At 42.7% G+C, this 24517-nt stretch overlaps 1 protein-coding gene across 2 annotated transcripts in view; it reads left to right on the forward strand.

The window, feature by feature from the left end:
* Positions 1-17178, forward strand: part of LOC104612519 (AP-2 complex subunit alpha-1-like) — a 163641-nt gene extending 146463 nt beyond the window's left edge. For both annotated transcript variants that reach the window (XM_010279956.3, XM_010279957.3), the window contains 4 exons: positions 15821-15901; positions 15984-16055; positions 16396-16475; positions 16567-17178. In XM_010279956.3, coding sequence (XP_010278258.1) covers positions 15821-15901; positions 15984-16055; positions 16396-16475; positions 16567-16708 — 375 coding nt within the window. In that variant the 3' untranslated portion in view covers positions 16709-17178. The remainder of the gene's footprint in view (positions 1-15820; positions 15902-15983; positions 16056-16395; positions 16476-16566) is intronic.
* Positions 17179-24517: the final 7339 nt, after the last annotated feature.

Below are 24517 nucleotides of genomic sequence, written 5' to 3' on the forward strand. Positions count from 1 at the left end.
TTTGTTCTTATCTTATTCTATTGCTCTTATCTTATCTTGTTAGTAAGTTATCAGATTAGGATTAGTTTATCTTATTATCAGATTAGGATTAGTTTATCTTGTTATCAGATTATGATTAGTTTATCTTGCTATCAGATTAGGATTAGTTTATCTTATTATCAGATTAGGATTAGCTTATCTTATCCTTAGCAAGACAGAATTGGAAGTCTCCCTATTCAGCAAGGAGACTTCCTAAGATTAGGACTCTTGTAATCTCTTATTTAAGGAGACACCATTATTGAATGAGGATATCGAATATTCAGTCAAGAAAGAGAGTAAAGGAGAGTTAGGTGATCTCTTGAACAAATCACCATTAGGGCGCCTAGATAGGTCCATCAAGAGCAGGGAGGAACAAGGAAAACAGAGGGTTTTCCCCGTGGACCGACCCGTGACGAGATCCTATTCCCAGGCCCATAACAGATCCTTTGAGAAGAAGTATGTAGATTCAAAAAAGGTAACATCCATAGTAACATACCGGTTCCCAGAGACTGGATCATAGTAGCGGTGCCCTTTTTGATTCTCTGCATATCCAAGGAAAACACATTTCTTTGCCTTGGGATCAAGTTTCGAACGGTAAGGGCCAAGAATATGTGCAAAGCAGACGCATCCAAACACCCTTAGAGGAATATGAAACATCTCCCCCTGAGGAAAAAGAAGGCTGAATGGGGTCCTGAATCCGAGTACACGAGAGGGCACTCTGTTAATCAGATATACTGTTGTGAGAACTGCATCACCCCAAAAACGAACCGGAACTGTGGCTGTGATCATCATGCTTCTTGCCGTCTCAACGATGTGTCTGTTCTTCCTCTCTGCAACACCATTCTATTGTGGACTATAGGGGCAACTGCTCTGATGGACAACACCATACTCCAACAGATATGAGGCAAGATGTCTCTCAAAATATTCCCTAGCATTATCAAATCTGAACATCTTTATTCTTGTCCCAAACTGTGTTAGTACCATCTGGTGGAATTGCTTCACCAAGGATGGTACTTCATCACGTGATTTCATCAGGTAAATCCAGGAATATCGAGAGAAATCATCCACAAACAGGAGAAAATAGCGATAGCCGCCCATAGAGGGAACATGATAAGGGCCCCACACATCCGAATGAATAACATCAAAGGGAGAAGAACATCTTTTATTTACTAGGTTTAAAAGGGTGTCTACAATGCTTTCCAAGTTCACAACCCTCACACTTCAAAATTGACAGATTCACAGACTCAAACAGTTTTGGAAACAAACAACTCGAAGAAGAAAAGGATAAATGACCCAGACGGTTGTGCCAAAGCATAATCTGACCCACAGATTTTAACTCACTATCTCTACAAACATGATGGCTTTGGTGAAGAGGGAGAGCATCCAGGAGGTAGATTCCATTCACTTCCCGACCACTCCCAATCGTCCTCTTTGAATCCAGATCCTGCAAAATACAGCGTCCAGGAGAAAAAATTACTGAGCAATTCAGATTCTTAGTCAGACTACTAACAGATAACAAATTAGTGCTCAATCTAGGAACATGAAGGACAGAGGGTAAGCAAATAGAATCATTGATCTTGACAGATCCCTTCCCAGCAATAGGAACATGGGATCCATCAGCTGTGGAGACCCTATCTCTGCCAGAACAGAGCTGATAAGAAGAGAAAATAGTGGAGCAATGGGTCATATGCTCTGAGGCTCCAGAGTCTATAATCCAAGGAGATCTCTCCTTACCTGAAGCAGAAACATAGTTTGCAGTGACATGTGAACTACCTGTGTGGGCAAAGGAGGTAGAGTGGGCTCCACCTGTGCTACCTGTACCTTGTTGTCCGCTTGCGGCTGAACTGGAACTAGCTGTATCCCTCTGATTCAGAAGTAACCCAAACCTCTCAAGCTCGGCCCTTACTGCAGCAGCTGCAACAGACTCCAAAGCAGTTGTAGTAGGGGGGCCAGAGTATCACCGGTAACTACCATGTTTGCATTTCCTTTCTTATTCTTCAATCTGTTCGGCACAAGATGTGGGTGAAGCTTCCAACAAGTGTCTCTTGTATGCTTAGGCTTCTTACAGTAGTCACAGACCAAGTCCCTTTTGTCTTCCTTTTTGTTTTCATTGCCATTCTGTTTAGATTTCACGGCACTTACCATATAATTTTCCTGCACCCACCGGGAGTTGCCAGTTTCGGGTTTCACCTCTTCACATATACCCCAATTTTCCACGAGCCCCAATGGCCATCTTTGCAAATTGGGACCATTCCAAGTAGTTTGTACCATCCAACCTAACTATAGTAATGGTCCCAGCTCCGAAGGGGTCTCCAGCACCTCCTCCCACTGGTCTCATTTCATTCCTAGGCTTATATTCAACTCTGTGTCCCTCCATGTGTCTCAAAAGAGGTACAGAAAGCAACCAAAACATGCAGCAAGAACAAACAGAATACCTTCTGGAACCAACGACACTCCTTTGGTGTCTTGGACTTTCTTTCCACGAAAGATTCCTTTTCGGTGGGATGGGAGAAGAGAGAGAAAAAGCAACCGCCCTCTCTAGAAGCCTCCAAACCACATAGAACTTGAATCGCCCCTTACAAAAAACCCAGAGGAACCCTAAAAAATTAGGGCGCCACTACCTAGGTCAAAATTGAAGAGTCCAACAAAATCAAGACTTTTCCCCTTTCTCCAGTTTTTCCTAATTCTGATGAGAAACCCTAGACCAGCTATAGGGCATACAGATCCATCAAGAAAATCCAAAAACTGGGCTTACCTGAGAGCTTCAATCAGCCTCTTAAATCTCCATGCAGTCGGCCGATCTAGGGCTGCAGGAGTGAATCTCTTCAAGAACCTTCAACCTGCTCTGATACCAAGTAGAAAGCTTTATGTGCTGATTCGGCCAAGCTTCTTGTGAAAGGAAGAGGAGAAAGTTGGGGGTTTCAGCAATAGACAGAGGAAAGGGAAGAAAAGGAGAAGAAGGTCAACTAGGATAGTGATGCATAACCCTAGCCGCCAACCCCTCATTCTATTTATAATTAACTTAAATATGGAATATTACAAAGATGCCCCTTGTAGGGCGACAACTCAACTAAGTACTTACAATTCTTTTAAAAATAAAAGACTAATGGGCCCAAGGCCCAACAGCTTCTTAATTTAAAAGAAAACAAACTCAACATAAATCAGCCCACTCAACAATAGGAAAGTGTGTAAACTGAGGAAAGCATTATATGGTCTTAAGCAGTCTCCTTGGGCTTGGTTTGAGAAGCTTTGTGGGGCCATGAAGAAAGTGGGGTACACTCAAAGTGGGGCAGATCATACCTTGTTCATAAGGAAACAAAATAGCAAACTTACAGCACTCATTGTCTATGTGGATGATATGGTGATTACTGGGGATGATCTGAAAGAGATAAAAAGATTAAAGGAGTTCTTGGCTTCTGAGTTTGAGATCAAAGAATTGGGCCATCTGAGATACTTCCTTGGGATTGAAGTTGCTAGGTCAAAGGAGGGCATCTATATATGTCAACAGAAGTATGTCCTTGACCTCCTAGAATAGACAGGTATGATGGGGTGTAGGCCAGCAGATATTCCAATAGAACAGAACCATGGTCTACAGGAATCAGTAGGAGAGGACTACCTTGATAAAGAGAGATACCAAAAGCTGGTAGGGAAGTTGATATATCTGTCTCTCACTCGACTAGATATTGCTTATGTTGTACATGTTGTCAGCCAGTTCATGCACTCTCCAAAGACCCTCATATGAGAGCAGTGGAAAGGATTCTTAGGTACTTGAAGACTTGCCCAGGAAAAGGAATTTTGTTCAGAAAACACAATAAAATTGAAATTGAAGCGTATACTGATGCAGATTGGGCCGGTTCTGTTGGGGACAGGAAGTTAACTTTTGGGTATTGCATGTTTGTTGGAGGGAATCTGGTTACATGGCAGAGTAAAAAGCAGAATGTGGTTGCTAGATCAAGTGCAGAGGCTGAATATCGAGCTATGGCTCATGGTGTTGCTGAACTTCTGTGGTTTAGGACCCTTCTTAGTGAGCTTGGGATAAAGATCGAGTGTCCTCTCAGGTTGTACTGTGACAACAAGGCCGCCATCAACATTGCAAATAACCCAGTGCAACATGATAGGACGAAACATATTGAGATTGACCGACACTTCGTTAGAGAAAGAATAGTCTCAGGGGAACTCTGCATTCCTTATACTCCTTCCGAGATGCAGATTGCAGATGTGCTAACAAAAGGGTTAGCTTCAACAAAATTCTTGGACTTACTTGGCAAGCTAAACATGACTGGCATCCATGCTTAGCTTGAGGGGGAGTGTTGGTTCGGCTGATTTAATGTATATGTTAGTCATTGTTGGGTCTTAAGTCATTAGTTATTGGGCCTAAACTTGTTTAATGTTTTATTTGTCTAGGTGTCCCATCACTAATCAGGGGCATTCTAGTCCATTCATGTAACACTATGTGATAAACATATATATAAGATAGTAGGGTCGGCTGAAAGGTTTAGAGCCGCCATTCTCAAACTTTCTCCTCTTCTTCTTCTCCTCTTCTTCTTCGGCTACTGTGTTCCAGCAAACAGTTTGTAAAGTCTCCACCATTGTTGTTGAACATAACAGTTTCGACGTTTGAGGAGGAGGATTTTGGAGTTTCAATTGAAGATTCGATGGTGTTTGTCATGGATGGTATTTGATGTCGCTGTCGGGAATGAGATAAAGGCTAGGATGGCTGATGAATACTACCGGAATAAGCAGTCTAGAATGCTGCTGGAAAAGCAGTAGATAGAGAACTGACCTAGGACGGCTGTGGGAAGAACAGGAGGCGTCTAGGGTTGCTCTGATACCATGTGAATAATTAGGTTTGAATGACCTGTTTTTTCTATTCCAGCAGAACATGTCTTTATATACAATTGGAGTCCTAAACGTTAGGACTTGTTCCCTATTTTAGAAGAGAAAATCTTGCCTAATCTATTCTAAATAAGGAAACAATTATATAGCTAATTACACCTGATTTGTAGCCTAATTTATAGCTAATTTACAGCAAAGAATCCCAACAATTAGTGTAAACTTCATGTTCTTGGACACAGCCAAGGAAATTTGGGGTCATGCAAGGAAGCTTTATTCAGGACAGGATAACACCACCAGAGTATATCAACTCTATCAAGAGCATTTTAGTCTACAACAAGGTAACCAGAGTCTTGAAGAGTATTATGCTAGTCTGAGAAATTTGAGGAATGAATTGAGTGTGTATCACCCCCTTACATCTGATGTTAAAATTCAGCAACAACAGAGAGAACAGCTTGATGTAACCAGATTTCTGGTGGGACTGAAGCCTGAATATGAACTGGTGAGGGCTCAGATACTAGGTGGGTCTGCCCTCCCCTCTCTCGAGGAGGTGTTTGCCCGTCTCCGGAGGATTTCTGTTAGCCCCCCAGAGAACCCCACCATATCTGATAGGACTGCCCTTGCAGTGGCTAGAGGGGGAAGCCGTGGTGGTAAAGGAGTAGCTCATCAAGGCCATCAAGGCCATCTAGGCCATGGTTGTAGAGGTGGACACATGTACAGTCGTGGTGGTGGGTGTGTTGGAGGTCGAGATTCAGGGGGAGCTCGTGGTAGAGGACGTAATCATGGTCCGAAAAAGTGTATGCATTGTAGTATGGTCCACTGTCATCCTAGGAAAATCATGCATTGGCAAGTGGTGATATGGAACAAGGGAGTCAACAGACCGGCCAGACACCTTCACCTATAGATGCCTCCGGACAAGAGATGATGAGTATTTTACATACTGAATATGAGCGGTTGATCCAGGCTACTTCTCAGTCGAGTACAGCTACGCTTGCCCACTCAGGCATGGCTTGTCTGGCATCAAAACCCTCCCACGGGATCATTGATTCAGGAGCTTCCGATCACATGATTGGGACTCCAGGTGTTTTCTCTTCACTTTCTTCATCCTCTACAACCCACATTGTCGCCCTTGCTAATGGTTCCACTTCTTCCATAAGTGGTATTGGTGATGTTAAAACCGGTTCATTATCTTTGTCTTCAGTTCTGTATGTACCCAAATTTCCTTTTAATCTTATGTCTGTTAGTAAATTGACCAAGTCTCTTAATAGCTCTATCACCTTTTACCCTTCATCTTGTGTATTTCAGGATCTCAAGATGGGGATGAAGATTGGTGGAGGGCATGAAGCTAGTGGATTGTATTACCTTGATGATGGTGGTGGTGGTTCTTCAACAGCTCTTCAGTCATTTCTCACCCCTCTCCAGTGGCATTGTAGACTTGGGCACCCGTCTCTTAAAGCACTTAAGCAACTTATTCCAGCATTGAGTCGTCTTTTTGCTTTGGATTGTGAGTCGTGTCAATATGGGAAACATCATCGGGTTTCTTTCAGTCCTAGAGTCGATTATCGTATGTCGAGTCCTTTTTCTTTGGTCCATTCGGACATTTGGGGTCCAAATAAAATAGTGTCACACAATGGATACAAGTACTTTGTTATTTTTGTTGATGATTATCCAAGGATGACATGGCTTTATCTTATGAAAGAAAGAAGTGAATTATTTTCTATTTTCCAAAAGTTTCATGCTGAAATCTGCACTCAATTTGGTATTCACATTAAGATCCTACGTTCAGATAATGGCCAAGAATATTTTTATACACCCTTTCAACAACATTTAGAACATGGTATTATTCATCAAACCTCTTGCTCTTACACCCCCCAACAAAATGGGGTAGCTGAACGGAAAAATCGCCATCTCTTAGAAACTGTTTGGTCTTTGTTGCACCATATGAATGTACCCAAACGTTTCTGGAGTGATGTTGTGCTTACATCTTGCTTTCTTATTAACAAAATGCCTATGTCCATCCTCGATGGTCAGACTCCCTTCTCAGTTCTGTTTCCTACGTTGTCTCCTTTTCCTCTTACTCCTTGGGTTTTTGGGTGTGTGTGCTTTATTCATAATCTTGATCCCAGACTAGACAAATTAGATGCACGATCTATGGAGTGTGTCTTTCTTGGCTATTCTAGGACCCAGAAAGGGTACAAGTGTTACAATCCCAGTTCTCGAAGTTGTTTTGTGTGTCCAGATGTTATCTTCTTTGAGTCGGTTACATTCTTTTTTGGGTCAGATGTCTCTTCCCCTTCTTCTTTCCTTCTACTTTCAGTTCCTATTGCGAACCCTATTCCTCTTGTTCCAACTGCGCCTAAGTCTTCACCTCCAGTGCCACTTCCTCCTGCACGGCCACCTATCCATCAAGTGTATACGCATCAACATGCACTGGCCCCTCCAGCTTCTTCACCGTTGACGGATCCAGAAGTGACTTCCGCAGCACCATCACCCCCCGTTTCTGACCTTGACCTTCCCATTGCCCTGGGGAAAGGTAAACGTAGTTGTACCCTTCATCCTATCTCCAATTATTGTTTCTGTTTCTCACCTATCTCCTTCTCATCGACAATTTGTTTCATTGTTATCTTCTATTTTTGTTCCTAAGGATGTCCAGGAAGCCCTTATCTCTCCAGGGTGGCATCAGGTGGTGGAAGAAGAACTCTCCACTCTAGCTCAATCATACGTGGGATCTCACCACTTTTCCCCCGAGTAAGCATATTGTAGGATGTAAGTGGGTATATACGGTCAACTATTTGCCTGATGGTAGTGTTGAGAGATTGAAAGTTCGGTTGGTTGCCAAGGGTTATTCACAGTTATATGGTATTGACTACACAAAAACCTTCTCTCCTATTGCCAAGATTGGTTCTTTTCGTGTTTTGATCTCCCTAGCTGCTATACATGATTGGCCCTTGTTTCAGCTTGATATTAAGAATGCTTTTTTGCATGGTGATCTTTTTGAAGAGGTGTATATGGAGCAACCATCCGGGTTTGTTGCTCAGGGGGAGGATGGTAAGGTGTGTAGGCTCAAGAAAGCTATTTATGGACTTAAACAGTCCCCTTGTGCTTGGTTTGGCAGATTCAGTGAAGTCGTAAAGAAGTTTGGCATGAAACAGTGTCAGGTTGACCATTCAATATTCATCTATGACTCTGATGCTGATAACTTGGTGACATGGAAGAGCAAGAAGGCCTACTATATAAGAGTGATGGAGATATTGAAATAGAGGGATATACAGATGTTGATTGGGCTGGATCTATATCTAACAGAAGGCCTACTATAGGTTATTGTACTTTCCTTGGGGGTAACTTGGTGACATGGAAGAGCAAGAAGCAAACCGTGGTGGCAAATAGTGCAGAAGCTGGATACAAAGCCATGGCACATACAACTTGTGAACTAGTGTGGCTGAGAAATCTCCTACAGGAGATGGGGTACTCGATTACCACTCCAGTGAAGCTATATTGTGACAACCAAGCTACAGTTCGCATCTCCTCTAACCCAGTTTTTCATGAGAGAACAAAACACAGAGAGATTGATTGTCACTTGTGAGAGAAAAGGTTCTTAGTAGAACGATAAGTACAGTGTATGTTAATATAGGGAGTCAATGGGCAGACTTGTTCACCAAAGGGTTGAGTCGAGCAAGAGTGGATTACTGTTGAAGTTCGACCTGCCCTAGAATTCTGTCTTGTTCGTTGACTATAAAGTAAAGTAAACAGCAAGAAGTAGGAGAGGAAAGAAGAAGGAAGAAAAGAGAGAAGGTCTGGTTCAAATTAGAGAAAAAGTTATCCCTAGATTCGGCTAGACTTGTTATTATATTATTAACTTGTTGGAAAAGACTTAAGTGCCCTTATTTAAGTAAGAGGCACTCGAACTAACATAACAATACACATCAACATTCTCAACAAGTACAAAGACTGAAATACCCCTTCACTAACACCACTAACACTCCCCCTCAAGCTGGTGAGTATATATCATATAATCCCAGCTTGTTACATATGTAGTCCACTCTCCCCCGACTCAAACCTTTTGTAAACAAATCTGCCCACTGGTTTCCCGTACTAACATATGCAGTTTCTATCATTCCATTCATCACCTTCTCTCTCACAAAATGATAGTCAACTTCAATGTGCTTGGTTCTTTCATGAAACACCGGATTGGAAGAGATATGAACCGCTGCCTGATTGTCACAATAGAGTTTCATTGGAGTACTGATGTCATATCCTATCTCCTGTAGAAGGTTCCTTAGCCACACTAATTCACAAGCAGTATGTGTCATGCCCTATATTCTGCTTCTGCACTGCTTCTTGCCACAACTGTTTGCTTCTTACTTTTCCACGTTACCAGGTTACCCCTCAGAAAGGTGCAATAGCCTGTGGTAGATCGTCTATCAGACATAGAACCTACCCAATCAGCATCAGTGTACCCTTCTACTACCAGTTTTCCACCACTCCTATATACCAAACCACGACCAAGAGCTCCTTTCAGATACCTCACAATCCTTAGCACTGCATTCCAATGTGGGACCAAAAGTTTCTGCATGAACTGACTCACCACACTAACCGCAAATGAAATATTTGGCCGAGTAATGGTTAGATAGTTTAGTTTGCCTACAAGTCGTCGGTATCTGCCAGGGTCTTCAAATACTTCACCTATATCACTGCTCAGCCTCGTATTTGTTTCCATAGGTGTCTCAGTTGGTTTAGTACCCAACAACCCGGTTTCATCCAGTAAATCAAGCACATATTTCCTCTAACACAAATTAATGCCATGCTTAGATCTTGCTACCTCTATGCCCAAAAAGTATTTCAACTTGCCAAGGTCCTTTGTCTGAAAGTGTTCCTGTAGGAATGCCTTCAATCTGTCAATGCCCATTTTATCATTCCCAGTCACAACGATATCATCCACATACACCACCAATATTATTTTGCCTGCCGAAGAGTCAAGACTAAAGACAGAGTGATCAACTTGGCACTGTTTCATACCAAATTTCTTGACCACCTCACTGAACCTACCAAACCATGCTCGAGGGGACTGTTTAAGTCCATTTATAGCCTTCTTAAGTCTGCATACCTTACCATCCTCCCCCTGAGCAACAAACCCTGGTGGTTACTCCATGTAGACCTCCTCGAGCAAATCACCATGCAAAAAGGCATTTTTGATATCTAGCTGATGTAGAGGCCAATCATACATAGCTGCAAGGGAGATGACGACACGAACTGACCCTATCTTAGCAACTGGGGAGAATGTCTCTGTGTAGTCAATGCCATAGGTTTGGGAGTACCCTTTGGCAACCAGCCGCGCCTTCAGGCGCTCAACACGACCATCTGGCAAGTACTTAACACTATACACCCACTTACAACCGACAGCCTGCTTCCCAGGAGGAAGAGCGGTGAGGTCCCAAGTGTGATTATGATGCAGAGCAGAGAGCTCTTCTTCCATAGCACGGCACCACTCTGAAGAGGTAAGGGCTTCCTGGACATCCTTAGGAACAACCACGGAGGATAACAAAGAGATGAACTGGCGATGGGAGGCGGAGAGGTGAGTAAGTGAAACAAAATTGGAAATAGGGTGAAGGGTGCAGGTATGTTTACCTTTCCGGAAGGCAATAGGAAGATCTAGGTCGGAGGCTGGTGTCGGAGCTGGAGCTGGATTTGTCGACGGTGATGAAGCCGGAGGAGCTGTAGCCGGTACACGCGGGCGATGTGTATACACGTGACGGATGGGTGGACGGTCAACAGACGGTGGCATCGGAGGCAAGGACGTAGCCATGACTGGAACCATAGGAGGTGGATCAGCCACAGGAAGAGGAAGAGGAGGTGGTGATGTGGAGGAAGCAGCATCACCGGACCCCACGAAGAACGGAGTAGACTTGAAGAATGTAACATCAGCACATACCAAGGAACGACGAGAACTGGGATGATAACACTTGTACCCTTTCTGAGTTCAGGAATAGCCAAGGAAGATACACTTCAGGGAACGTGCATCTAACTTGTCAGTCCCGGGACCCAGATTATGAATGAAGCAGACACACCCAAATACCCGAGGAGAAAGCAGAAACGGAGACATGTTGGGGAATAAGACACTAAAAGGAGAATGACCATCAAGAATAGACGTGGGCATCCGATTAATTAAGAAACAAGAGGTGAGCATTGCATCGCTCCAAAAGGTTTTGGGAACATTCATGTGGTGCATGAAGGAGCGTGTCGTTTCTACAAGATGTCGGTTCTTTAACTCAGCAACCCCATTTTGTTGTGGAGTGTAGGTACATGAAGTTTGGTGTATAATGCCATGTTGGTCCAAGTATTCTTGAAAAGATGAAGATAAGTATTCACAACAGGTCTTACTTAAATAAGGGCACTTAAGTCTTTTCCAATAAGTTAATAATATAATAACAGGTCTGGCCAAATCTAGGGATAACTGTTTGCTTCAGGGGGAGCTCGTGTTCCCTTCATTGAGTCCTTAGTCCCTTCATTGAGTCAACTTTCTGTTTTAGATTGTGAGTCATGTCAATTTGGGAAACACCATCGTGTTCCCTTTCGTTCTAGGGTCGATAACCGTGTGTCGAGTCTTTTTTCTTTAATTCATTCAGATGTTTGGGGTCCTTATAAAGTGATGTCATATAATGGATACAGATATTTTGTTATTTTTGTTGATGACTGTTCAAGAATGACGTGGCTCTATTTAATGAAAGAAAGAAGTGAATTATTTGCCATCTTCCAGAAATTTTATGCTGAGATCCATAATCAATTTGGCGTTAACATCAAAATTTTCCGTTCTGATAATGGTCGTGAATACTTGTCTTCATCTTTTCAAGAATACTTGGACCAACATGGCATTATACACCAAACTTCATGTACCTACACTCCACAACAAAATGGGGTTGCTAAGAGAAAGAACCGACATCTTGTAGAAATGGCACGCTCCCTCATGCACCATATGAATGTTCCCAAAACCTTTTGGAGCGATGCAATGCTCACCTCTTGTTTCTTAATTAATCGGATGCCCATGTCTATTCTTGATGGTCGTTCTCCTTTTAGTGTCTTATTCCCCAACATGCTCCGTTTCCGCTTTCTCCTCGGGTATTTGGGTGTGTCTGCTTCGTTCATAATCTAGGTCCCGGGACTGACAAGTTAGATGCACGTTCCCTGAAGTGTATCTTCCTTGGCTACTCCCGAACTCAGAAAGGGTACAAGTGTTATCATCCCAGTTCTCGTCGTTCCTTGGTATGTGCTGATGTTACATTCTTCGAGTCTACTCCGTTCTTCGTGGGGTCCGGTGATGCTGCTTCCTCCACATCACCACCTCCTCTTCCTCTTCCTGTGGCTGATCCACCTCCTCCGGTTCCAGTCATGCCTACGTCCTTGCCTCCGGTGCCACCGTCTGTTGACCGTCCATCCATCCGTCACGTGTATACACATCGCCCGCGTGTACCGGCTGCAGCTCCTCTGGCTTCATCACCGTCGACAAATCCAGCTCCAACTCCGACACCAGCCTCCGACCTAGATCTTCCTATTGCCTTCCGGAAAGGTAAACGTACCTGCACCCTTCACCCTATTTCCAATTTTGTTTCACTTACTCACCTCTCCGCCTCCCATCGTCAGTTCATCTCTTTGTTATCCTCCGTGGTTGTTCCTAAGGATGTCCAAGAAGCCCTTACCTCTCCAGAGTGGTGTCGTGCTATGGAAGAAGAGCTCTCTGCTCTACATCATAATCACACTTGGGACCTCACCGCTCTTCCTCCTGGGAAGCAGGCTATCGGTTGTAAGTGGGTGTATAGTGTTAAGTACTTGCCAGATGGTCGTGTTGAGCGCCTGAAGGCGCGGCTGGTTGCCAAAGGGTACTCCCAAACCTATGGCATTGACTACACAGAGACATTCTCCCCAGTTGCTAAGATAGGGTCAGTTCGTGTCGTCATCTCCCTTGCAGCTATGTATGATTGGCCTCTACATCAGCTAGATATCAAAAATGCCTTTTTGCATGGTGATTTGCTCGAGGTCTACATGGAGCAACCACCAGGGTTTGTTGCTCAGGGGGAGGATGGTAAGGTATGCAGACTTAAGAAGGCTATATATGGACTTAAACAGTCCCCTCGAGCATGGTTTGGTAGGTTCAGTGAGGTGGTCAAGAAGTTTGGTATGAAACAGTGCCAAGTTGATCACTCTGTCTTCTGTCTTGACTCTTCGGCAGGCAAAATAATATTGGTGGTGTATGTGGATGATATCGTTGTGACTGGGAATGATAAAATGGGCATTGACAGATTGAAGGCATTCCTACAGGAACACTTTCAGACAAAGGACCTTGGCAAGTTGAAATACTTTTTGGGCATAGAGGTAGCAAGATTTAAGCATGGCATTAATTTGTGTCAGAGGAAATATGTGTTTGATTTACTAGAAAAAACAGGGTTGTTGGGTACTAAACCGACCGAGACACCTATTGAAACAAATACGAGGCTGAGCAGTGATATAGGTGAAGTATTTGAAGACCCTGGCAGATACCGACGACTTGTAGGCAAACTAAACTATCTAACCATTACTCGGCCAGATATTTCATTTGCGGTTAGTGTGGTGAGTCAGTTCATGCAGAAACCTTTGGTCCCACATTGGAATGCAGTGCTAAGGATTGTGAGGTATCTAAAAGGAGCTCTTGGTCGTGGTTTGCTATACAAGAGTGGTGGAAAACTGGTAGTAGAAGGGTACACCGATGCTGATTGGGCAGGTGCTATGTCTGATAGACGATCTACCACAGGCTATTGCACCTTTCTGGGGGGTAACCTGGTAACGTGGAAAAGTAAGAAGCAAACAGTTGTGGCAAGAAGCAGAATATAGGGGTGGTCGTACTGGAGGCAGAGATTCAGGGGGAGCTCGTGGTAGAGGACGTGGCTCGGGTCCACGGAAATGTACTCAGTGTGGTTTGGATGGACATACTATTAACTACTGCTTAGCACTGCTGAGAATGTTGATGTGTACTGTTATGTTAGTTCGAATGCCTCTTACTTAAATAAGGGCACTTAAGTCTTTTCCAATAAGTTAATAATATAATAACAGGTCTGGCCGAATCTAGGGATAACTTTTTCTCTAATTCGAAGCAGACCTTCTCTCTTTTCTTCCTTATTTCCTCTCCTACTTCTTGCTGTTTACTTTACTTTACAGTCAACAAACAAGACAAAATTCTAGGGCAGGTCGAACTTCAACATGGTATCAGAGCCAGGTTAAACAAATCAGACTTGCTAGAATGCTGTCTTCTGCGGATTTGAACTAGGGTTTCTCTTGGGTTTCTCAGCTGTGAGTTGGAGACTGGGAAAAGGGCTGAAAAGGAGTGATCACCCTCTTCCCTTGGAGATTCCTATGCCTCCGGTTGTGTCGTTGGTGATTGGTTGCTGTGGTTTCTAAGCCCTAATTAGGGCTGGTACGTGTGGTGCAGTGGTGTCTCATTCCTTCGTGTGGTTGGCCTTCAGGCGATGAGGTAAAGTTTTTTTTATGCATATTTTCTGTTATGGAATACATGAGAGGTGTAGTACAGTTCGTATGATGGGTTTTCAGATTGCAGTATGCTAGGGTTTATTCTGGTTTGTGTGTGATTCGAAGGGCAATAGTGTCTACTTAATGGTGAAACTTCCGGTAGCTGTGGATTAGGGTTTGTGGTGTTACAAGTGTGGTTTTCAGCATTTAATATTGCTGAAATCAGTGTGCAGACTTCGGTGAGTAGGGTTTGTGGTGTTGCAGTTTTCAGTATTTAATATTGCTGAAATCAGTGTGCAGATTTCGGTGAGTAGGGTTTGTGGTGCTGCAGTTCTCAGCATTTATTATTGTTGAAATCAGTGTGCAGATTTCGGTGAAGTGTCTGTGTGTAGTGTGCAGTGTGCAATGTGTAGTGCTCTGAATTCAGTGATAAGGGAGTTCGGCAATGGCAGATAACAGTGATAGTAAACCTAGTGTCATGATATCTACTGACTACCTGAATGTCCAAATGACCTCCATTAAACTGAATGGAGAGAATTATGTCCCTTGGGCCAAGGCTGTAGAGGTTTTTCTGAAGGCGAAGAAGAAAGTGAAGCACATAAGAGAGGAGAAATACCCCTTCACTAACACCACTAACAATTACATATGTAACAAGCTGGGACTATATGATATATACTCTCCAGCTTGAGGGGGAGGGTTAGTGTCGACTAAATAAGGGTAGAATATTCATTTGAGTTTTATTAATATGGTGATGTGTCTTTTAGTTAGTGCTGATGTGTCCCAACTTAAACAGGGGCATAAAAGACATTTGCTATTTATTTTAGTAAACTATATATCCTGGCTGACCTAAGAGAGAATTTGAACTATTCTCTTCTCTTCTCTTGGGTTCGAACAGGTTTCTTCTTCTTCGATTTGTCCTTCTCTTCTTCTCTCCCTCTCTCTCTTACTTCTCTTTTACATCAAGTTCAGATCTGGAACTGACGAATATAAATAATCACAGATAGTAATCTGTGATATCTAAAAGATTTTTTCTGTCACCAGTAATTAATTATTAGAGGGCTCTCTGTAGACTGGTATCTTGCATTTTGCAACTCAATAAACATTTTAGTTGTATGGGCTTTTGTTCCAGACTTTGACTTGCTTCATGAGTGGTTGAAGTTCCATTACTCTCCAATTCTGATCTGACGGTATGGGGTTGCTGTGTATAATGAGCATAACTCATACTGGCATGTGCCATCTCATCTTCTAAAATCAGAGCATATGGGTGGTGAGATATGCCCATGATCACATTACCATCTTTTCAGGATTGAATAGTAATGGAGGCCTGTTTGGGGATCAAATTGGTTAGTGGAACTGTAACCTTATTTTGAATTTAACAGTGTTATTTCATGCTGGTATCTCTGTTATCAGACTAGTTTGCTAAAGATAGTAGATATTTTGACAAGTTCCATTGCCTTATCTGTCATGCAATGATCAGGTTAGAGGAGTTAAACCATTATCTCTTCCAGAAATGGCCAACTTATTCAACAGCTTTCAGTTGATGGTTACCCCAGGGCTTGTAAGTTACTGTTTTCTTTTTACGTATTGAATTTTCCCCTTTCATCCTTTAATGGTGCTCAAAGTTAGAATTGTTCTTTCAGGATCCAAATCCAAATAATCTCGTTGCAAGCACAACATTTTACTCTGAGAGCACTCGTGCTATGCTTTGCTTGGTAAGGAATAATAGGTTTATCTGCCATTTAGATGATCCCCCTCCCCTCCAAAAGAAAAGAAAAAAAAAACACTTAGCATGAGAATGCCATGCCAAATGATTCTAAAAATTCTAGGCTACTTCCCCAATCTCATTTCAAGTTTACCTGGGCTAATCCAGTCAACTTTGTAGTTCTTCGTTAGTTTCAATACACAACCAGGGCAGCAACTGAAATGGTTTTAGGTTAACAATTTGCAGGAAGATCTTTTCTTGGCCAGGTTAACCTGTTTATTAATAATCCATCAGCCTGTTGTGCTCTTGTGAACAGTGATATCTAACTACTTTGTTATGAATCATTGCAGATTAGAGTTGAAACTGATCCATCAGACAGAACCCAACTCCGAATGACGGTTGCCTCAGGAGATCCATTGCTAACTTTTGAGTAAGTATATTATGACTTTTGAAGTCATTTGCGTTAAGCTGTTATATGCTATTATGCTAGATTAGGAAAGTTTCTGACAATTTGTCCACAGGTTGAAGGAGTTCATCAAGGAACAATTAGTTAGCATTCCTACACCTTCACCTATGCCTGCCCTAGCACCACCCCAGGTGCAGCCGACCATTCCAGCTACAGGAGCAACGGATCCTGGTGCCATTCTTGCTGGTTTGCTTTAAGAAAATGGACCAGATGATACGTGCAGATTTGTAGATTCTTTACTACGGTTGTACCTGATTTACACATCCTACCTATTGGTGCCTTGAAATTGCAGGGGTGGGATAAGGAGCATGGTACAATGCAAGGGCTGGCGGAATTGAGGATGAGCTTATTGTGGTCGGCTTAGTATCTGAGTGGATTTTTTCAAGTTGAATTTTGAATTCTACATTCTTTCAGGGCATTTACTTGATGCCTTGGTGTTCTGTTGGGTGCTGGGTTTTCATTATAGGTTTCACTGGGTTTCTGTAATCTGATAAATACACGAGACAATGGATGTAAAAGTCTTCATTTTGTGGACAATCTATATTTATATATTCATTAATAGAAAAAAAGGAATGGGAAAAAAAGGTTTTGGTAACCTAACTTCTTATATGGAATATGAACGAGCATATTCAATTAACAAATCTAATGGAGAAAAAAGTTTCTCATACGTAGGCTTCTCATACGAGATGTGCTTGGTTAATGAGTTGATTTTTGCATCTCTACTTTTATGACTTATTAGTCGTTCTCTTGCATCTTTATGGTCCTGTTTGCTTATTGAATTCTGGCAATAAAAGCTGGGCGGTCTTGGTTTATTTGACTGAGCATTCATATAGGTCTGTGATCATGTATTTCATACTTTTGTTCATCTTGTAATTCACTCAATTTACGTTTCCTCTAAGGGAACCTTCATTTTTTGGATTTTGAGGGGGGAGACCAAGACACTCATGCTCATTTTTCAGATTTATGTGAGGATCAGTGAAAGTTTATTTTTCTGGGTATCACACTATCACTTATTCGGGTAAGTGATACCTAATGGTGCGTGATTTGATAGTTCCTAGCTGGAGAGCAGCTCGGACGTTAGTTGCTTAGCTGGCCGGTCGAATTGCAAAGAAACAGAGCTCAGAGGACCTAGGGTGGCTTACCCGGTGTGGTCACTTCGATGCTTAAGTTAGTACTGAGTTGTGCGAGCTAAAAGTTTGTATGCTAGTAAGCTAGTGAGCAAATAATCGCATGTATCGTGTCATTGGGGTTGGTGCCTTTATATAGGCATTGTTTGGTGTGGGCTTCATGCATTGTGTCTGAGGTCTCTGGGAAGATGTGTCTAACCGGTCTGAAGTCCTCAGAGGTAACCGTGCACATAAACCAATCTTCGCGCCTTGTTCGGTTTCCTCCGAAACATTCGGTGCGAGGGCCAACTTTCGCAAAACCCGGGAAAGACGGGATATGCATGCAGAGTTAGTCGACGAACATGTCTTGTAGGTCACCACCTGGACCTCAATCAGGTCGGCAAGCCCTTGAGGGAGGTCGCTTCTCATCGAAGTCACTTCGGTCGGTACTAATGAGGTGCCACAGGTCTACCCTAGACGAGGTGTTGCAAACCACCCTAAGTTGTGGATGAGGTTGCCAGCTAGATTCCCACTAGGTCGGCGACAAAGGTAGGTTGCCAGGTCAGGCTCCATTACTTTGGCTAAGGCAAGTCATCGTCTAGGTGGTATCGAGGTGTCATCTAGTTATATGAGATGCCATGTGTCATGATGTCATTGGAGGGCCAAATCTACCATCATCAATTGCCCCCCACTAAGATCAGCTCGGCGAAGGGAGTAGCTTGTTTCTTTGGCCCGGAGTGACTAATTTGATGAACTCGTAGCCGTAGACGTCAATCCAGTTTGTTCCCCAAGCTGGAAGAGTCTAAGTGTTGAATGCAAACTTATGCAGGACCTCACCATCTCGATTATCGGGGCGTAAGAGCGAATTCATCTACTCGAGGAGAGGCGAAGCAAGGTACTCCGAGGACATCTACCTTACTAGGGATGCAGCTATCAAAGAGTTTTGCAATTCAGCCCTATATCTCAAGAGCGAAGTTCGTCATGCCGTCCTCAAGAGGGGCTTCTAACCGCGTGACTACCTCATCAGGTCGCTCCCAATCCACTACTTCAAGCTTCATGGAGCCCACGTCATCCTCATGAAAAATTTCTGCAGTTTCCCTTAACTATAATCAATGCCCATAGATAGATAAATAATGCCTGTTTTTTTTTTCTTTTTGATAGGTAAATCAATGTCCATATTGTTTGTTTTTTTTGTTGTTTGATAGGTAAATCATGGAAATAAATCCTTATTCACTCTATTAGCTTTTCAATGAAAGTGTTTCTCCTAGTCCATATAATGGTTGTTGGCTGGATTTCAGTGTTTTAAGTTTCACAGATGGATTTATTATTATTATTTTTTTTTTGTTGGGAAAACTTCAGGATTTGCCTTGGAAACGTGGATTCTAAGGGTCCAATTAATGAGAAATAAGGCATCTTTCAGGTTATGTTTGGTTAGAAGTATTCCCTTCATTTTTTTTCTCTCTCTCTCTTTTAAATTGGTGGTGAAATGATGATGTCCTTTGAGATCAATTTACGTGTGTTATTGAGCTAGATAAACAGGGGGTCGATCTACTTAGATTAGTCTACCTGTTGCTATTCGTGTTTTTGAAGTTGGCTTGAGGGTGCCTTGGCTAAAAAGCGGTATGGCTTTCCCTTATAACTCAACTTGACCAGGTCGCCAAAGCGGATGGCCGTTCCGTAGTAACTGTGAATGTGGCTGCTTCTATGCCATCGCGTGGGATTGGCTTCCTTGGGTAGGTGCTTGCGAGACCATGGCGTACATGTACTGCACCTGCTCCTAGAACTGTTGGCCGCCCGCTCCTACTAGAGCTATGGGAGGCTAACCTTGAGGGGTGGCTCTACTGTTTACGGGTCACCTACTCTCATGGGAACCACGAAATGCTCGACCTATGAGGCCGGTTCCACATTCAGTTCACTTCCAACTCTCAGGGGAGCCATGAAGAGCTCGATCAGTAATGAGGCTTCGCAGTTCGGGCTAGAGACAATCTAGGCCAGATCGCTAAGGCTTGCTCGGGCTGGTTGTTCATTTATGTTCTACTTGTGAGTTTTGTTGATACATACATTACTCCCTGTGTTGGACGGTAGGTTGATGCCATGGCTAAACGACATCAGCCCTCGAAGACGCTAGTCGTCTATTCTTACGAGAAGCCATAGGGAGCTCGACCTATGGGGGCAGCTCTACTAACTGTAGGTCGCCAACTTGCACGGGAGGCTTGAAAAGCTTGACCCGCAAGGGCGTTCGCACAGTCTATAGGTCGTTGACTCCCGCGGGAGCCGCGAAAGGCTCAACCTGTAGGGGAGACCTCGCGAAGAGGGCTAACGAGGCTCGTCTAGGCTGAATTGAGGTCGGTAAAGCTGCTCAGTCTGTTGACCATCAACTCTCGCGGGACTGCTGGTCATTGAGGTGCCTATCGCCAGACTGCTGGTCGTTGAGGTGCCTATCGCCAGACTGCTGGTCGTTGAGGTCATTCTACTGCTGATTATTCTGCGGGGCCGGCCTTACTCCGAGGTGCCTATCATCGGACTATTGGTCGTTGAGGTCATTCTACTACTAATTATTCTGTGCAGAATGAATGCACCGAACTTCTCCTCCCATGCCCACATTTGGAGATTCATGCTTCAGCTCAAAGAACTGGCGTGCTTCAATCCCGGCGGGAAAATGGCTCTACCGCGGGGAGAGGGGCGTTCACATGAGGTAGCGGTATGTTTGTCTGGGGTAATGAGAGTGTTGTGTTCGACACGGTTGCTACTTCAGGAAGTGCTAGGGGCACTGAACTTGATTGTCATAGAGGGGTTCTCAAGGTTCATCACGAGTGCTCTTGCCCCTAGTAACTTACACTTCGTTCTTGATGTAGGTGCTGCTAAAAAATGTCATTGAGTTGATAAAGGTGAAAACTAGAAGGTGAGAACTTAGCTTTTTGTTGTATTTCCCACAGACGGTGCCAATTGATGGTGGACGATCTGGTTGCTCCCTAGTTATCTAGCTACTTCCTGGTGGCTGATGATTCAGAGGTCGAGCTGGAGGATTTCTGTTGAATGAAGGTTTGGATGTCAAACCGACTGGGCCGAATTAGGAGGTTGTTCGGGTGCCGAGCTAGGTTAGATTGTTGAGCTGTGTAGCTCTTCAGATAGATCTGCAAGGAATCAGTGTCAAAGGACCCAAGGTGGTTTACCTGGTGTGGTTGCTTCAATGCTTAAGTTAGTACTGAGTTGTACGATGTGAAAGTTTGTATGCTAGTAAGATAGTGAGCAAATAATCGTGCATACCTTGTGTCATTGGGATTGGTGCCTTTATATAGGCATTGTTTGGTGTGGGGTTCACGCATTGCGTCCAAAGTCTCCAAGAAGACGTGCCTAACCGGTCCAATGTCATCGGAGGTAACCGTGCACATAGACCAGTCTTCACGCCTTGTTTGGTTTCCTCCAAAACATTCGGTGTGGGGGCCAACTTCCAAGAAACCCGGGAGTGACGGGATATGTATGTAGAATTGGTTAGCAAGCGCATCTCACAGGTCGCCACCTGGACCTCAATCAGGTCAGCAAGCCTTTAAGGGAGGTCGCTCCTCTCGAGGTCACTTCAACCGGTACTGACGAGGTGCCATAGGTCGTCCCTGGACGAGGTGCTGCAAGCCGCCCTGAGTTGTGGACAAGGTCGCCAGCTAGACTCTTACCAGGTCAGCAACAGAGGCAAGTCGCCAGATCGGACTCCACTATTTTGGCTAAGGCAAGTCATTGTCTAGGTAGTGTCGAGGTGTCATCCAACTGTTCTGAGATACTGTGTCATGATGTCACTGGAGGGTCAAATCCACCCTCATCAATACCCATCTCCTAGGTGGGTAAACTTTATCATCTATGGGAAAGCTGTCAATACATGGATGGGACAAAAATACCCCTTTTAATAATGGAATTTTTATGGTTAAGATTGCCATTACCTTATTTACATTGAAAATAAAAGAACATGGGAAAATGCACTTACTCGGGTAAATCTTTCCTGAAAAACAGTTACACAAATAAGTACATTTACCCAGGTAAGCGACTTACCGAAAAGCGAACGGGGCATAATTATAAATTACTTTTTTTGTGTTGTTTTTTATGCAGTGCCTTCTTATAATCTTGAGGTGTGCTAGAAAGTAGCAACACTTGATGTGCACAAATGTGATTCAAATTTCAAAAGAATGAAGTCACAGGTTTATCAAAAAAAAAAAAAAAGAATGAAATCACTCGATGGCCATTCGCAAATAAATGAACGTGGCAAGTATAGCAAATCATTTGCAGGCTCCTGCTTCACTTTCTCCATGAATTCTATAATAGCGAAAGGAAATGTGTTACTCAAAACACATCCTCGTTTATTATTATCTTTCACCATGCTTGAATCAATGAAACAAAAGTCCAAACAATAGGTAACGGCTTTTATCTAATCACTTTCTCCTCTCTTGCGAACTACAATAACGTAACAAAAAATGGCCCATGGATGGTTAATGGGAAATACCTGGTAACTATCCCTTGGAAACCTGGCTATAACACCCCCTGAAATCCAAGCTTGAAATGGCTGGTCTGTGGATTAGATTACCGGGATTGCCACCGGAGTTCTGGTCCAGTGATGATCTTAAAGTCATAGTTTAAGAGATGTCGGGGAGGTGCTTAAGCTTGATATCATCACAAAGATGTCCTGCACAATGTTTTCAAGGGTCTGTGTAAGGGTTGACCTTAACAGACCTTTTGTCCTTGAAATACCTCTCCTGAAATCCAATCAAGATGAGGGGTGGATCAGGGTCAGTAGACGTAAATACCAAAAGCATTCAAGAAATTCTTCTCTAAACAAAAAAAAAAAGAAAAAAAAAACTAGCAGGAACCTCAGGATCTCAGACATGATTGATTTTGAGAGAGAGTGTGTTGGAATGAGGTTAAAATTCGAGCTAACGTCCCCGACCATTTGTGGTAGGAAATTAGGCCAATCTTTATTTCACCTAACTATATGGAGAACAAAGCTATCTAGGAGTGTAATCCTACCAAATCCTTTACCATTAAATCAGATTATCTGCTGAAAATGCTCTTCTATTCTAGGGCCTAATAATTATACGAATTGGTTAGCAAATATTTGAACATCAAATGCCCTCCAAAAATCAAAACTTTCTTCTATTTGCTTCTTAAAAATAAGCTCCATACAAAAATCCAGTCAAGGAAAAGAGGATTAGACATTGATGTCTCTTGCAATTTCTGTGGAGATGAGATAGATACTGTACACATTTTTAAGAACTTCTCACACACAAAACAACTATGGATCACTATTAGGGTCCAAATGAAAATGATCACACCTTACTTGAGTAGTGGATTACGATAGGAAATATTAGAGAAGTAAAATTTTGGAAACTAATCTGGGCAATATAAAAATAAATCTTAATGCCTCACGCTTTAATGATGGGATGTGTATTGTTGTTAGCATTGCTGTCGTGTATTGGATGTTAAAGCATATAAACTTGGAATTTACACTATAGACCAAGTAAAATGAGAAGCCCATAATTTAGCTCTGAATTTCAGGGAATACCCACCCAATCACCATCGAGGGTGATTCAAAGTTGACCGTCTCTTGTCTCAACCAGAAGGTGGAGCCTCCATGGAAGCTGAGAAGCATTATTAGTAGAGGTCTATCGTACCAGCACATTTTCCAAGAAGCTAACCAAGTGGTAGATTGGCTAATGAGGCACAAATTTCTTTGTCGGACTCCTTAGTTTTTAGCTTAGCTTCCCTTCCTCTCTTCTTATTTGTTTTGCTGATATTTGGGGGCGCACTACCCCCGTTGTGTGTAGTGCAATCCTGTTTTATTTCAAAAAAAAAAATCAATGAAACAATATTATTCAGTTCACCATCAATAACATACCACTTGTAATGGTAGGGCTGTTCATGGGTCAGGTTGGGTCAGTTTAATATATTTTTTTTCAACCAACTTGACCTAATCGGGTTACTTAAAGAGCAAACCGAAACCAACCTGCCATTAAGCAAAACCAATCCAAACATGAAGGGTCAACTTGGTCGGTTTGGCATTGTTTGTGAACAGCCTTATATTTGGTGAAAAATTCCCTACTCAAAAAAGGAAAACAATCCTAAAGACATAAATCCCATTTAACTAGTGTTTTATTGCTATTTAATGCTAAAAATAAGTAACTAACTAGAAAGAATAGACTAAGATAAGGATTCCTAGTTAGGGAAAGACTATGAAATCAGAAACTAACTTACACGGTTCGTTTCAGTTCAACTCCGGTTTTTACACAAAAACCAAAACCGAACTGAATTATTGATTTAGCCCTCTTTACAATCCAAAACCGACCAATGGTGAAAAAAAACCGACCAAATCAAGTTGGGTCGGGCCAGTAATCAAGCTACCCGACTAGTTAGTTTACACATAAAATGAAGTGGTCTGTCAACTTACTCTCCCACCTCCCTTTGCTTCCCAACTCCTAAAAATTTTGTAATTTTACTACTTTTCAAAATGTTTAAAAAAATACAACATTAAACATGAGACTATTTAACTCACCCACAATTAATCCAGCTTCCTTTTCGTTAGGAATCTCTATCTAATCACTCCCTTAAAAAATTGTCATTATTTTGAATTTTTGAAAAAAAAATTCAATCATTTAAACTCACCCATAACTAATTCAGTTTCCTTTATGCCCGCAAAAGAACAAAATAACTAATTCAGTTTCCATCCATTAGGAAACTCAAATCTAATCAGTCCCTCACCAAAAACATGGGCATCTTTTAATTCCAGTCTATGCATGCATGGGCCTCTCCTAAAACATGTATAAAACGGAGTCTTGATCCGCAGCTTATTCCCATTCTTCCTCCGTTTGCTTCCCAATCCTCAATTTTTTTTGTTCTTTTAATTTTTAAAATTAAAAAACA

This window comes from Nelumbo nucifera, chromosome 2 (genome assembly GCF_055504915.1).
Source record: "Nelumbo nucifera cultivar China Antique chromosome 2, China Antique-T2T, whole genome shotgun sequence".
In the NCBI taxonomy this organism is placed as follows: domain Eukaryota; kingdom Viridiplantae; phylum Streptophyta; class Magnoliopsida; order Proteales; family Nelumbonaceae; genus Nelumbo; species Nelumbo nucifera.